The sequence below is a fragment of the Mastigoproctus giganteus genome, chromosome 6, assembly GCF_048544385.1.
Source record: "Mastigoproctus giganteus isolate SK-2022 chromosome 6, ASM4854438v1, whole genome shotgun sequence".
In the NCBI taxonomy this organism is placed as follows: domain Eukaryota; kingdom Metazoa; phylum Arthropoda; class Arachnida; order Uropygi; family Thelyphonidae; genus Mastigoproctus; species Mastigoproctus giganteus.
In genome coordinates, this window is record NC_143580.1 from 136,576,706 (window position 1) to 136,591,776 (window position 15,071).

Genomic DNA, 15,071 nt, shown 5'->3' on the forward strand with positions numbered 1-15,071 from the left:
GTTTGTTCTATTATTTTGATAATTCATGGTGTATTCAGAAGTAAAGAAAAGGTGGCAAGGACAAGCTGTACGAGTAATGAAATTTTTGAATACAACGTACACACGGTAAGAATATACACAGCTGCTTGACATAATGTAGCCTTGACAATGCCCCCGCCCCCCTACACACAACTCAGACTCCCTGCAATCACTATCTGGCAGAGTAGAGGCAGCGCAATTATACACTAGCCAATCCAGAAGCCTACTAGAGAGTTACCAATAGGTTTGGTACAGTGGACTATCTAGTGGCTGGCCTGCAAACACATTATGCATAGAAACCATGTAATGTCCTTTCCCAATTATATATGAAAAGCAAATTAAATTAACACTTTCATACATGTATATTTGTTGCTAACTGCAAGAAGTTATGGTTGTGAAGCACTACCTACAACCAAGCTATTATTAAATAAGCAAGCTAGACAACCCAATAGGTAATTAAATTAAATGCAATGTGAGCCAACATTCACTCAGAAGTACAACAATGCATAATTCTGCAAAAAAAATTAACACTTTAAGCCCAGAATGATAAAAGAACTCCATGCACAAATCTCAAAAGCAAATACTGATGAACACTCCAAGATGAAAAATAACACAAAAGAAAGTTTGAAGGAATTAATTTGATTAATCATTAATTGATCAGACCACATATGTTTTAACAATCTTGGAAATAATCCTTTAGATCTCTATTTAATAATATAAAATCATTTTATTAATTTCCAGACAGAAACTTCAATGAAAAACTTGAACAACTAACTAGTTGTTGTGAGTTTTGTGCACTTTAAAGCTAATGAAAACTTAATTATTTTATCTAATTTTATATTTTTGCCCCCAAATCTAAAAATGGTGAAATTCTTCATTAAAAAAAAATACAACTATATTCAACTGTGAACTTTTGAGATTTCAAGTTGGTCATCATAAATAAAAACAGCCAAAAATCCATAAAAGCAGCTAAAACCATAAAAGCATCTAAAAATCTAATCAAGTTTTATTAAATGACTAATTAATCAAATTTAATTATTATAAGAAACAAAAATGCAAGTAGCACTTACTCTTGTTTTTACTTATAATATACATTTGACAAATTGTTTAATAAATTGTTGTCTGCAGAAAGTACTGAGTTAAAGTTAATTATACAGGGTGTTTCAGTTAAACGTTTCAGAACTTCTAAGAGGGGTAGGGTACATCCTGACAACTCGAAATCATATAGCAATGTGGGGTCGGAAATGCTTTCCTGAAGCGGTGTTGTACACAGAAGCACCATAAAGAAACGAGACCGTAAGTGAGAAATCGTTTTAATAATACATGAAAAGAAGCAAAAGGATTAAAGTAAGTGTTCGAAGTTTCTTCCACGGGCTACAATGCACGCCTCACATCTCCGACGCATGGACATCCGAACATTCTGGAATACTCCAGGCGAATTTCGAATTTCTTGAACAAGAACGCCAAGTTAGTAGGATGGATGATTACACGAACGCAGAGTTAGCCGATATGCATTTGGCGTACGGGGCTGCAAATTGTAGTGGGCCAGCCGCACAGCGTTTGTACGCGGAACGATATCCGACGAGGCGTATTCCCAGTCATAATTTCTTTGCAAGACTGCACCAGAGGTTAGCTGAGAGAGAGGTTCATTTGAAAGAGCTGACAGGGACAGGGTAAGAACAGCACGGACTCCAGCCGTCGAACAGAATGTGCTGCAGCATGTACAGGGGAATCCAAGAACGAGTACACGAAGTCTAGCAAACGCAGTCGGGGTTTCCCATTGCAGCGTCTGGAGGATTCTCCGAGAACAAGACATGCATCCGTTTCACGTGCAGCGTGTCCAGACACAGCAACCGGAGGATTATGCACCTCGTATTGCTTTCGCACAGTGGTACCTTGGAAAATGTGCTACAAATCCCCTTTTTCCTGCTGAAGTGTTGTTTTCCGATGAGGCATCCTTCACAAGGGAAGGAATTTTCAACACGCATAACGACCATATCTGGGCGGTCGAGAACCCGCATGCAATACAACGTCGTGCAGCACAGATTCGATTTTCGGTCAATGTATGGGCCGGTATTATGGGAGATCACCTCATCGGACCTTACCTGTTACCATGTCGTCTAACCGGACCTATCTACTTGATCTTTCTGCAGCAAGTATTGCCACAACTTTTGAGAGATGAACAGATTTCTGCATCGACGCAACAGACAATGTGGTTCCAACACGATGGAGCCACTGCCCATTATAGCGGAGATGTTCGTAACTACCTGGATGTCACATTTGGTCAACAGTGGATCGGACGTGGTGGTCCCGTGCGTTGGCCTGCTCGGTCACCCGACCTATCATGTCTTGATTTTTATTTCTGGGGTCATATGAAATCGCTAGTTTATGACACCCCTGTTGACAATGCTGAGGAGCTGGTTGCAAGAATCGCAGTAGCTGCCGAAGAAATTCGAAATTCGCCTGGAGTATTCCAGAATGTTCGGATGTCCATGCGTCGGAGATGTGAGGCGTGCATTGCAGCCCGTGGAAGAAACTTCGAACACTTACTTTAATCCATGTACCTTTTGCTTCTTTTCATGTATTATTAAAACGATTTCTCACTTACGGTCTCTTTTCTTCATGGTGCTTCTGTGTACAACACCGCTTCAGGAAAGCATTTCCGACCCCACATTGCTATATGATTTCGAGTTGTCAGGATGTACCCTACCCCTCTTAGAAGTTCTGAAACGTTTAACTGAAACACCCTGTAGATTTTAAGAGCCTACACAAATAACAATTTGATTGGGAGCAAAAGTTATTTCTCTCTACTGCCAACTTTCCTCGACATATTATCCAGTTTCTACATATGGCTACCAAATAGGAATTTGTGAAACGTTGATTTCTTATTTTTGAGGCAGATAGCCTTTGGTACTAATCCTTATTACCACATTAGAAATTGCTACACTTCTTCCATGTTAATTGGAAGTGTTTATACACAGCTAACACTTCTCACATCATTTAGAAGATACTACATCTGTTTTACATAATACTGAATAATGGAATTGTTTATGATTATTTTAGCAATTTATTTTCAAAGTTTTCTTCATTGTTGCGCTTTTTTTTATCGACTACTTTACATATGACTGATATGTGTTTCTTTCATACCTCCTTTTATAACCTTTTACCTCCAGTTAATTAATTTCATACAAACAATATATTAATCTCTAGTTAACAATTTCAAGATTTATTTGGAAAAAAAAATTCAATAATAAAAAAATAGAGAAATAATAATAAATAAACTGTAAAATTTTGTTAATTAGAGATAATCTCACCAAGTGCAGTTCACCAAGATGAACACTCCTCTTCAACTTAGAATATATATGGAAAAATTCGGTACTGAACCAAGTTAGTATATCTGTTCCATGCTGGACCATAATGATGTTTACAGTAATTTTCAACATATAAGGCACGGCTTATTAAAAGCAAAAGAACAAAAACCACTGGATACAGAACAAGTACATGATCAAGGCCTATAACAAGCATAATTCACTTTAAATTATTACATAAAACTTTATGTATGTTTAAAATAAATTTATTCAATGATAACATGCAATTAAAACATGTGAAGAATTTTAATGATAAATGTCTGGTATGTGTTCATTACTCAATTTTAAGAAATTGAAAATTAAGATACAAGTATGCCAGAAATTATAAAGTAAATATTACAATTTTCTTAGTGCATAATGCATGAGTAATTAAACAAGTTTCAAAAATTCGATTACATGCAATTAGTAATAGTTCAATAATCTTTTTGGTTGCTGTAAGTAATGAGAAATTATGCAAATGTAACTAGCAGCTATCTCCAGGATATTACTCAACTAACTGATCAATAGAAGCACTTTCAGTAAAAAAAATAAATAATAAAAAAAAAACCCTCTAAATTACTGTTGCCAGTTCTGGTAACAGCAACTTATTCAGAAGTTTCACTCTGAAACTTGTGATCAGTAGCTTAATTTAAATTCACTAGTGGTTAATGTTTTGTTAATAGTTTAATTTCTGTAATAGATTGTTCATGCAAATCCTGTAATATATTGTAAATTTAAATTTTATAAAGTAGTCGAAAAGCTAAATATTCAGAAAGCCCTTGTTATCAATATTTTGGTGAGAACATTGTAATTTTCATTCAGCAGCTTAAATTTAACTTCTCTAGCATTGAAAGTTTTGTCAAGTTTCATTTCTGCAATATTTTGGTAACTTAAATTCTGTAATATATTGTAAATTTAAATTTTTTAATCTTTCTAACCTTTTTTAATTTTATCTTAATAATGGATGCTACAAGATCCACTTAAAATACAAAGTCCAAAGATATCGTGACCCAGACAGAAATGGTTGCAGGCATTTCCAGTGTGAGTCATGGGATTGTAATTTGTATAGCCTGTGCATTGTATTCTAAAATTGGCCTATTGCACAAACCTAGCTCTACTGATGATTTTTTTTTTTTTGCACCTGATGTAAGGACTGTACTGATTTCAAATTAAAACTTGGTGTGTTATGAAAAGAATTTAAGTCAATGAAGAAATGAATGCTTGCCCTAGAAACTGGGAGCTCATAGGGTACTCAAGTATCTTGTGACCTGTCAAGTGATGCACCTCCATTTTGGGTCCCAGATAAGGATATTCAGGTGCATACTGCTATGGTTGAATGTGATATAGTTTTATTGAGAAACTATATTGCTGGGGAAATGGGTAATATTTTTTGTAATAAAGATAGGGGGAGTAGAACCAGGGTGGTTTTCCAGAAGCAACAATTGATGTTTTTACCAACAGATTGTCAAATTTTGAGGTGGAGTAAAGAGAACATTATTATTCCTGTGGGGACTAACGATATTAAATGAACATGACCTAACCATTTGTTGGATAAATATAGAGCCATGCTGAAAAAATATGCTGCAAGTTAGGTCAAAATATTAAATGAACATGACCTAACCATTTGTTGGATAAATATAGAGCCATGCTGAAAAAATATGCTGCAAGTTAAGTCAAAATATTAAATGAACATGACCTAACCATTTGTTGGATAAATATAGAGCCATGCTGAAAAAATATGCTGCAAGTTAGGTCAAAATATGTATATGTCTGCAATTCTGCCAAGACATCATAGGGGGGGGGGATTATATGCCGAAAGACTTCTGGATTAACTCAAGACTTGAGGGAATCTGCAAGACTCTAGGGAGTGAAATTTTTATCAGCGTGGCCCTCACTTGTAGGTAGAAGAAATCTACTTTATGGAGATAGCATTCATTTGAACAAGGTGGAACAAAGATGGTGCAAAGATTTTTGCCAGTATCATTCAGGATACCTTAAAAAGGTTCAGATAAACTGCATGTTTATCATACAGATCCATGTTTATCTGATGATATGGGTCAAAGCAATGCTTGTACTCACCTCAAGAATTCTTGTTTGTTGCCACAATAGTCAATGTTGGCAAGATGTTCTGAAGGTAACAATGTTTCAAATGAGTGGGGATGAGAAAGATAGAGAAATAAACCTAAATAACTTCAAGGGGTGTGTTAGGATAGTAAACTATAGAAGAATACTTAGGCTTAATTGTGTCTACAGTAAGGTCAGGAGTGTTGTCAATAAAATGGCTGAATTTGAACAACTAATGGCATAGGATAATAATGGGTAAGACTAATAATATACAGTATAATAATAATAGACTAATAATGTATAGGATTAATAATAATGCAGAGGACCACTAATGCTGACAATATGGCTAGCAGGAATGTAGTGCCACCTGGAAATTAGGGATAATAAATTCCACTGCAAGATGTATAATGTATTTAGGGAAGATGGTGGTGTCATGCTTCTAACAAAAGCAGCCTGAGTGCAAAAAGAGCCTTTGCTGAGTCTGAAGTTACGTCTGCCAGCATAGAATCTGTGTGGAGTGAGCTAGTTGGAAGCAAAGGTGTAATGAGAGTGGGAGTAATCTACAGACCAGAAGAATGTGAAGAATTTGATGAGAGTATTTACATACAAATGGAATGGGCAAGAAAAAACGAATGTCTTATTACAGATGACTTCAATCTGCCCAGATTGATTGGAATAAATGGGAGGGAAACTCACCTTGAAGAAAAATTTTTCTAAATAAACTAGATTATTATTTGTACCAGCATGTCAGAGATAATACTAGGGGGAAATTCCATTACTATAGAATATTCTTGACCTTATCATTACTCACAAATTTCATCACATCACAGGGATTAAATTACAAGAACCATTTGCAAGTAGTGATCACACAGTTGTCAGTTGTCAGCTGAAGATGAAGATGAAGAAAGATGTTGCAGTAGTTAAAGGTCAAGGCACAGGTTTATTTCAGAAAGGGGACTTTGACAATTTAAGGGGCTATATAGCATCTATTAAATGGGCAGAGTGCAGGGTGTGGGCAAATACACTTGAATTATGGAATACCTATAAAGAATAAATCACAAAAGTCTTGTGACTGGTATGTAGGAATGCATACATACCATTAAGAAAATATTTCAGGAGGAGAAGGATACCGAAATGGACGAATGCAGAGCTGGCTGGTCAAATTGAGCAGAAAAAGACAGCATGGGACAATTACAGAGTGATGAAAAGTACTGAAGCCTACAACAGATACAAGTTGAATTGTAACAGATCCACAAATAAGAGATTTTTTTTTTTTTTTGATTTGGTAGTTGTTGGCGCATCGGCTTCTGTGGCCATATTGCACCTCCCAAGGTTTTTGCAGTACTTTGATCCAAGCCCGAGGCGGGAATCGAACCCGCGACCTTTGGGTTGCCGGGCAGGTACTTTACCCACTCGGCTAGCCCGGTCGGCACAAATAAGAGAGGTGAAGGCTACATTTGCTACGTTAGAGAGGTGAAGGCTACATTTGCTAAGAGAGCAAAGAATGGGAACAAGGAATTTTTCATATATGTGAATACAAGGAAGAAAAAAGTGAATCAGATCGGATCCTCATGCACTGAGTATGGAAAAGTCAAACAATCCAGCTGATGTTGGGGATTAATTTAACAAGTACTTTGCATCTGTTCTTACTGATGAAAGACCCTTCATGCTAAGAAGAGGCTGTGAGAATAAGACTGAGTTATATACCCAGTAATTTTGAGAGAAGCTGCCAGGAGGGGGTATTGAACTATTGAAATTAAATATGAGGGCATCTTTGGACTTGGGAGAGATTACACTGGATTAGAGTAGTGCTAATGAAGGCAGTATTAAGACCAAAGTCAATAATTACAAATTGGTTAGTCTGACTTCAGTGGTAGGAAAAATCTTAGAGGCAATGACTAAGAATACAATTCAGGGACATTTAGAATTTAGATAGATATGACATTCTGAATAACACACAACACAGTTTTCTTAAAGGAAAATCGTTTTAACTAACTTAGCAGGCTATTTTGACATGGTTATTCATGAGCTGGATGTAGTGAACAATTCTGACATACAGTAGTTTATTTGGATTTTAGCAAGGCATTTGACTCAGTTCCTCATGAGAGGTTACTGTATAAGCTGAAACATGATGAGATTACTGGAAAAATTCTAAGATGGATTGCTGGGTGGCTGCAAGGCAGAAGGTAGAGGGTTGTGAATAATGTATATTCTTCAAATTGGTGTTAGGTCAGAAGTAGAGTTCCCGAAGGATCAGGTTCTTGGACAACTGTTGTTTCTGATTTTCATAAACAACATGAACAAAGGGACAGAAGGTGTGATGTCAAAATTTGCAGATGTAAAGATTGGTAGAGTCGTTAATGATCAGTGCCAAGCAGCACTCCTTCAGGATGACGTGAACAAGCTTCGAGAATGATGAGAAAAGTGGCAACTATGTTTTAATGCAGCAAAATTGCTGCATTAAAGTTTGTATTTGAGGAACAGCAACCCTAAAATAAATTATACACTTGGTGGGATTGAATTACAAACAGTAGAGTAAGAAAGAGATCTGGTAGTTATAATACGGGCAGATACAAAGTTTTCTAAGCACCATAATCAGGTAATCAGGAAAACACATGGTGTCCTATCGATGATTTATCAAACATTATCCTGTAGAGATATAGAGGTTATAGTGTAAGGCAACTGTAAGACCATATTTGGAATACTGTGTTCAAGTATGGAGACCTTATCAGAAAAAAGACATTGAGCTTCTTGAAAGGGCTCAAAGATGGGCAACTCTTATGGTGGGATCAGCAAAAGGGCGACCATATTAGGAAAGCCTCCAAATGTGGGGTACAGAGCTTACCAACCAGGCAAGCTCTGTACCCTACATTTGATTGAGGTTTATAAGGCACCGAGAGGGATTAGTAAAATGAATGAAGGTGGAATTTTCACTGTTATAAAGAATTCCAGAACTAGGAGCCATAAATTCAAATTACCCCTGAGATTTAGATTAGATTGTAAAGAAGTTTTCTTTCAGCCAGTGTGTTGTTGATTGCTAGAACAAGATGCCCATGCATGTAGTTCAGGCTGATAGTTTGAATAAATTCAAAGGCAACTCGATACTTATCTACTTGGTGGGTCCCCCCCCCCTTGCCAGTGCAGAAAAAAATCCATGGCTTCCTTGCACTATATGACAAACACTATTACTAACATTACTATAGACACTGTGAAGACTAAGTATTCTCCTATAGTTTACTATCCTGAATAATATCCTAAATATCCTAAGTTATTTAGGCTTGCTACCCTTAGTTTATTTTCATACTCATTTGAAAAGTTGCTACCCTTAGATAATCTTGCCAACATTGGTTGCTGCAGCAACAAACAGGAATTGCTGGGGTGAGTGCAAGCATTACTTTGACCCATATTATCAAATAGATGCAGATCTTTATTACTCTTCTCCTCTGCCCCTAACCAGCAGTTCTCCTAAATCCTTAGGGTATACTCAGCGATGCTGGCAAAAAGCCTTGCATTACCTTAGTTCAAATGAATACCATCTCTACAAAATAGATTCCTTCTACCTACGAGTTCAGGCCATGTTGATAAAATAATTTCCCTGTAGAGCCTTGAGCTTCCTTCAAGTCTTGAGTTAATCCACAAGGCTGTCAGCATGTAATCCGTCCTATCATGTCTGGCCAGAGTTGAAGATGAACATACACATTCTGAGCAGTGTTTTTAGGGACATGGATACCAAAAGTATACTAAGTACAGCAACGGGAGCTAAATTTATGCCCTCACACATGAAGGGACAAATTTAAATTAGTGAAGGATGGTTGCAGAATAGATGTGCAGTAGTTTGACTTCAGCCAGGGGTAGTTGATTTACTGGAACAGGCTTCCCTCTGGTGTTGTGGAGTGGGTTTGTTTGTTTGTTTGTTATTTGGTTTTTAGGAGCATTAGCAACTAAGGCCATATTGCTCCGGGATATGCGGTGGTCATTCCCTGACCTTTCCGCATCCTCCGTATTTGGTGGTGACGGTGTGGAGTGGGTACACTGAATAAATTCAAGAAAGAACTAAGACAAACTATCAGAAGGGATAGACCGGTGATGATGTGGGAAGTGTTGTTATGTGGTTCCCCCTGCCCCTTTTTGAGCTGATACTGTGTAAGCATCATTTTCCACTACTAATACTAAATGCTTTTATGGTAACTGACAGAAGTGGAAAAAAAATTGTTGAAGCTAAAAGTGGATGAGGCAACTGGCAGCAATGTAATCTATCCAATTATATTGAAAGTAGTAGCAAAAGAGTTAAGCAAATCTTTAGCCATAATTATGAGCGCATCCTTGGATTCAGGGTAGGTCTCTATAATTGCTTATAAGGTTGGAGATATACAAATGTATTCCCAATTCACAAAGGTTGTTCAAGAGTCAAAGTGCATAATTAATGAAGTATAAGGATGACTTCCGTTCCAGGGGTTTCGGTGGTTAAAGAAGTATCGTAGGATCATCTTGACATAATGCAGTCATAAGGAAATCACAACATGGATATGTTAGAGATATTATCTGACCAATCTAATTAACTACTACTATATTCACAGTAACAAAGGAACCAGATGAAAAAAAAAAAATAAATATATTCTGACATCATATACTTAGATTTCAGTAGAACTTTTGATACTGTTCTGTGGAACAGTATCAAAATTATATTATAATATAATTTTGTTACTATATTATAATACAATTATTATTATATGGTACCTAATATTATATTATATTATAGATAGATAGATGATGTATTAAGTAAAATTATGAATTAAATTGAGAATATTCTAATAAATTGGAGATATATATAAAACAAACAAACAAAAATTTTAAATATAAAACATTTTAAAAATACCTAAATTAAATATATCAAACTAACCACAGGGTAGGGTCCAAGCAATAGTCATGATAATGTCACCCAAATAATTAGGATGCCGCACATTACCCCACAAACCTGAAATAAGGAGACGCCTCTTCTTGCAAGTTGGAATGGACTCCAGATCTAGGATAAAATTGAAATTAAAAATTAAAGGGTAAAGAAAAAGGGAAATGGTGCTGTTAACAGTAGCATACAACACTAAATGCAATATGAAAAAAGTAAAAAACATGTTGCTCAGTCTTTATGAAAAATCAGCAACCTATCTGACTGCATTATCATAAGAATAACATTTCAATCAGGTAAGAGATCTATAATAAAAATAGCTAAAGAAATAAGTATTTTGTTTAAAAAAAAATACTCCAATAATAAAATTGGCTATACAGACCAAAGATATGTAAGGGATTTTATGTTCAGGTTAATTTATAAAGGCTTATAAGAGAATTCCAAATAATATCAGATTATAAGTGAAAACCACATGAAATGAGGTGTTCTCTGATCTTATGTGGCCATCCCAAAGAAAATTTATTTATTTATTTATTTTATAAATTATTTTTATATAATATAATTTATTTTTATAAATTATATTTTTTATAAATAACATTCATAAGATACAGTAGGTGCTAGTTCTTATAAACACTGGTTGATATTATCATCTACATAAATCAAAAGAACAAAATCAACAAATCAAACATGTTAAGTGACATTAAAAAGTTCTAGAATCACTATGTATGAATTATACTAAATTGTTTAAACAATTTAGTATAATTTGATCATTCTTAATTAGCATAATAACTAGCATAATTTGATAAATGAGTATTTAGCATCTACATTCACACATGAGGGCTTATACAAAGAGGAGAAGGCTCGATGTTTATCAATCTCTAACAAGGAGTTAATGATTTTGTAATAACTGAGAGCAAAGCAGAGAAGAAATTGTTGAAGTTAAACATAAGAAAGGCACCTGCGGTGGATGGGATCTATCCAGTTATATTAAAGGTGGTAGCAAAGGAAGTAAGCAAACTCTTAGCCATAATTATGAGAGCATCCTTGGACTCAGGATAAGTCCCCACGGACTGTAGATGTGCAAATGTATCTCCGATTCACAAAAAGGGGGGATCAAAGGGTGACACAAGTAATTACAGACCTGTTAGTTTGACTTCTATTCCAGGGAAAATAATGAAGTCACTGGTTAAAAAAGCATTGCAGGATCATCTAGACAAGACTGCAGTAATAATTCAGGCACAGCATGGGTTTCTTGATGGGATATTATGACAAATTTGATGGAATACTATGACATGATCACAAAGTAACTGGAAACAAAAAATAATTTTGATATCATATACTCGGATTTCAGGAAAGCATTTGATACTGTTGCACATGGAAGACTGCTGTACAAATTGGAGCTGTATGGCATTAAAGGCCATTTGCTACAATGGATAAAAGGATGGTTGAGTGGGAGAAGACAAAGTGGTAAACAATGGTCACTGCTCTTCGTGAACTAATGTTATTAGTGGTGGCCCCCAGGGCTCGGTGTCGGACCCATTGTTGTTTTGTATATTTATCAATGATATTGATGAAGGTATATCAAGCTTAATGTCAAAGTCCAGATGATACAAAGATTGGCAAGGCTATTAATAACAATAATGACAGTATGCTGCTGCAACAGAATCTGGAAAAGTTGGGCAGATGGGCAGAGAAGCGGCAACTGAAGTTTAACATTGACAAATCATAACTGGCTCTCTTTAAAAGTGCCAGCTGTGAATTACAATCTCCAAAAAAGATAAGTGTTTTGTTATTTTATTTACTTAATTGTATTATTATATTGTACTTTATAAGACTCTTTATAGTTCAAATTACGGTCATTATTTTTATTTCTAATTTAGATAATTTTTTAGGTTGTTACTTTATACAGTGGCAGACAAAAAAAACTGCATCACTTCAAAAAAAAAGAAACATTTGTAGGGAAACGTATAAGATACTGTTTCATTACAGTCATTATCTTTTCTGCAAAGCAAAGGTAGAAAATAATTGCAAGGTATTGCATCAGAAAATAATTGCAAGGTATTGCATCAGCTATTTCTATAAATATGGTGTTGGAAGTGTATACATGATCATTAGTATCCTGTTTTGTGGAGATGTAAGCATGGCTCCATATGTTCAGTTGACATCAAGAAAAAAATTGTAGCTGTTCCTCTGTCCCAGGAAGGGCTTTCTACAGTCTGCCACCAGTCAACAGTATCCTGGGTGTAGAAATTAAAGCGCGAAACTGGTGATGTGAAGAGAAGACCTGGATTAGGCCTTAAAAGAGTGACTAAGCTTTACCAAGATTGATACTTGAATCGGCTATGCCTTCGTAATCGGCATGCTAGTGCTGCTGATCTAAAACTGGACTTTGAGATGGCCTTTGGCGTTGAAACAATTGCACGAACTATCCAAACACAGCTTTTGGAATGGAATGTGGTCTGCATGATTATTGGCCCAAGAAGAAGCCTTTGTTGACCCAATAAATGAGGAAGAAGCCACTTTCTTGGGCTAAAACGCATGTTTCATGGACACGAGAGCAATGGGACACCGTCATCTTTTTTGACAAATCAAAATTCAACCTGCATGGCGCGGATGGGAAGCAATATGTCAGAAGATGAAAATCGGAGGCATACCATCCTGACTGGATAACACCAACTATAAAGTTCCCTGCCGGTCATATGGTCTGGGGATGCATAACAAGCAAAGGGGTGGGGTGAATTAAGTTTATTAATGGAATGGTGAATGCAGAAACCTACACTACTATCTTGGAGGAGTGCCTGAAACCTGTTATTAGGGGTCATCACACAGACATCCAAAACTGCATTTTTCAGCAGGACTCAGCACCTTGCCACAAAGCAAAATTGATAAGTTTTATGCTATTTAGATTTAATGATGAGTTTGTCTTCCTGTCTCACAAGGCTTAAAACATACTTATACCAATGTTTTTGCTCATTTTTCTCCCTTAAAGTGCAGTCATACTTCAGAAATGCTGGCATTACAGTGTTAGACTGGCCCAGCAACAGTCCAGATTTGAATCCTATTGCAAATTGCTGGTACATAATGTAGTCTGAAATTGCTCAGAAGAAGCCAACAAGTAAGAGTCAGCTGCAGGAGAGCATTGTAAGGGTGTGGTACCATGAAATTGGGCAACTGTATATCCAGAAGTTGATTAACTCTATGGCAGATCATTGCAAGGCTGTAATTGCAGCTCGAGGAGGAACAACAAAATATTGAGGACTTATTTTGCTGATTTACAGTACATAATACTATTATGTTAACTTGTCATTTCAGTTTGTCATACACATAAATGCAATAAAATGTACGTTTGGTTGCCATGATTGCTATTTGCATGATTTCTCATATTTCCATTAATTACGCATTTATCCCTTTGGGAAGATATTTATGGCAATTAGGTATATCAAGTGGAGTCTTTTTATTGGATTTCACACACACACACACACACACACACACACACACACACACACACACACACACACACACACACACCTAACAAATACATTTCGAACATTTCTGCAACCCACAATGCAGCGCAAAACACAATTTACAAAATTGTGTTTGCAAAATTTGCAAAATTCAAAAGTGACGCCATTTTTTTTGTCTGCCACTGTATATGTAAAACAGTTGTTTCATTCGAATCTTGCAGTCACTGTTTTCATACAGTGAGTGGTAGGGAATTCAAATTTTAAATTGTGGTAGCTCTAACGTAAAACTAGATAGTGTAATATGAATCACTGCATTTAGGAATCTATCTTATAGTGTAGTATTCATAATTAATTAATTAAATTTATTAATCGTATTAAATTTCATTGTTAATTTCAATATCATGCCCCAGACTAGAGCAGCAAAGCAACAGGCACAAAGTGGCAGGAGTGCTTTGACTCGGCGGAGAAACGAGGGGGGCAATTCTCCAACGCATCACAGCATAAAAAATGTGTAACTTGTGAAATGTTTGTAGAACTCTCTGGAACAAGACATGATCAAGCCAAGGAGGATGTCTTTGTGTGTGTGCTTGGCGCAGAGAGCATTACAAAATTAGGCACCAATCAGCAATATGATGGGCGCTTATGAGAGTTTGAAGAGTCGGTTTAATACCCTCAAGAGTTGAGGGCCCTTGAAGGTATTAAAAAATGGTGGAACCATCAAGCTCTCAGCTGTCCAACTCAATATGATAGTACACCCTTGTACATCAGGCAACAGAGCAGAAATCTCCCTGGTCCCACAAGAGTTATTTATTGTCAGTGACTATTGTCAGGAAAATGGGAAATATATTGTGCAAAAAGAATAGGTGGAAAAGGACCAGGGTATGTCTGCCAGGGGCAAAAGTTGATGATGTTGTAGAAGAAAAGATATCATCTTTTAAGGGCACAAAGAGTGATATTGTTGTACACGTTAGCACTAATGACATTAAGAGTAGGAGATCTGCAGACTTACTTAACAATTACAGGTCAATGCTGAAAAAAAGTCATCAGTTAGGGTTAAATTTGAAAGTGTGTGCATTTCTGCCCTGGAGGGATTATGCAAGGCTCATGGGGTACAATTTTTCTCAGCGTGGTCTGTACATGTTTAGGGGAGAGACATGCTTCTACAGGGATGGTATACACTTAAACAGAAGGGTTTGTTTGTTTGTTTGTTTCAGGATTTATTAGGCGCATCGGCAACTATGGCCATAGTGCGCGAAAACAGAAGGCAAGAGTGTT

At 36.3% G+C, this 15,071-nt stretch overlaps 1 protein-coding gene across 1 annotated transcript in view; it reads right to left on the bottom strand.

The window, feature by feature from the left end:
• The window catches only part of LOC150084603 (delta(14)-sterol reductase TM7SF2-like), a 152,102-nt gene that overhangs the window by 13,045 nt on the left and 123,986 nt on the right, over positions 1-15,071 (bottom strand). Inside the window, exons 10-11 of the mRNA XM_090376303.1 lie at positions 10,330-10,452; positions 3,398-3,530 (exon numbers count right to left, since the gene is read on the bottom strand). Of these exons, the coding sequence (XP_090232429.1) occupies positions 3,398-3,530; positions 10,330-10,452 (256 nt within the window). The remainder of the gene's footprint in view (positions 1-3,397; positions 3,531-10,329; positions 10,453-15,071) is intronic.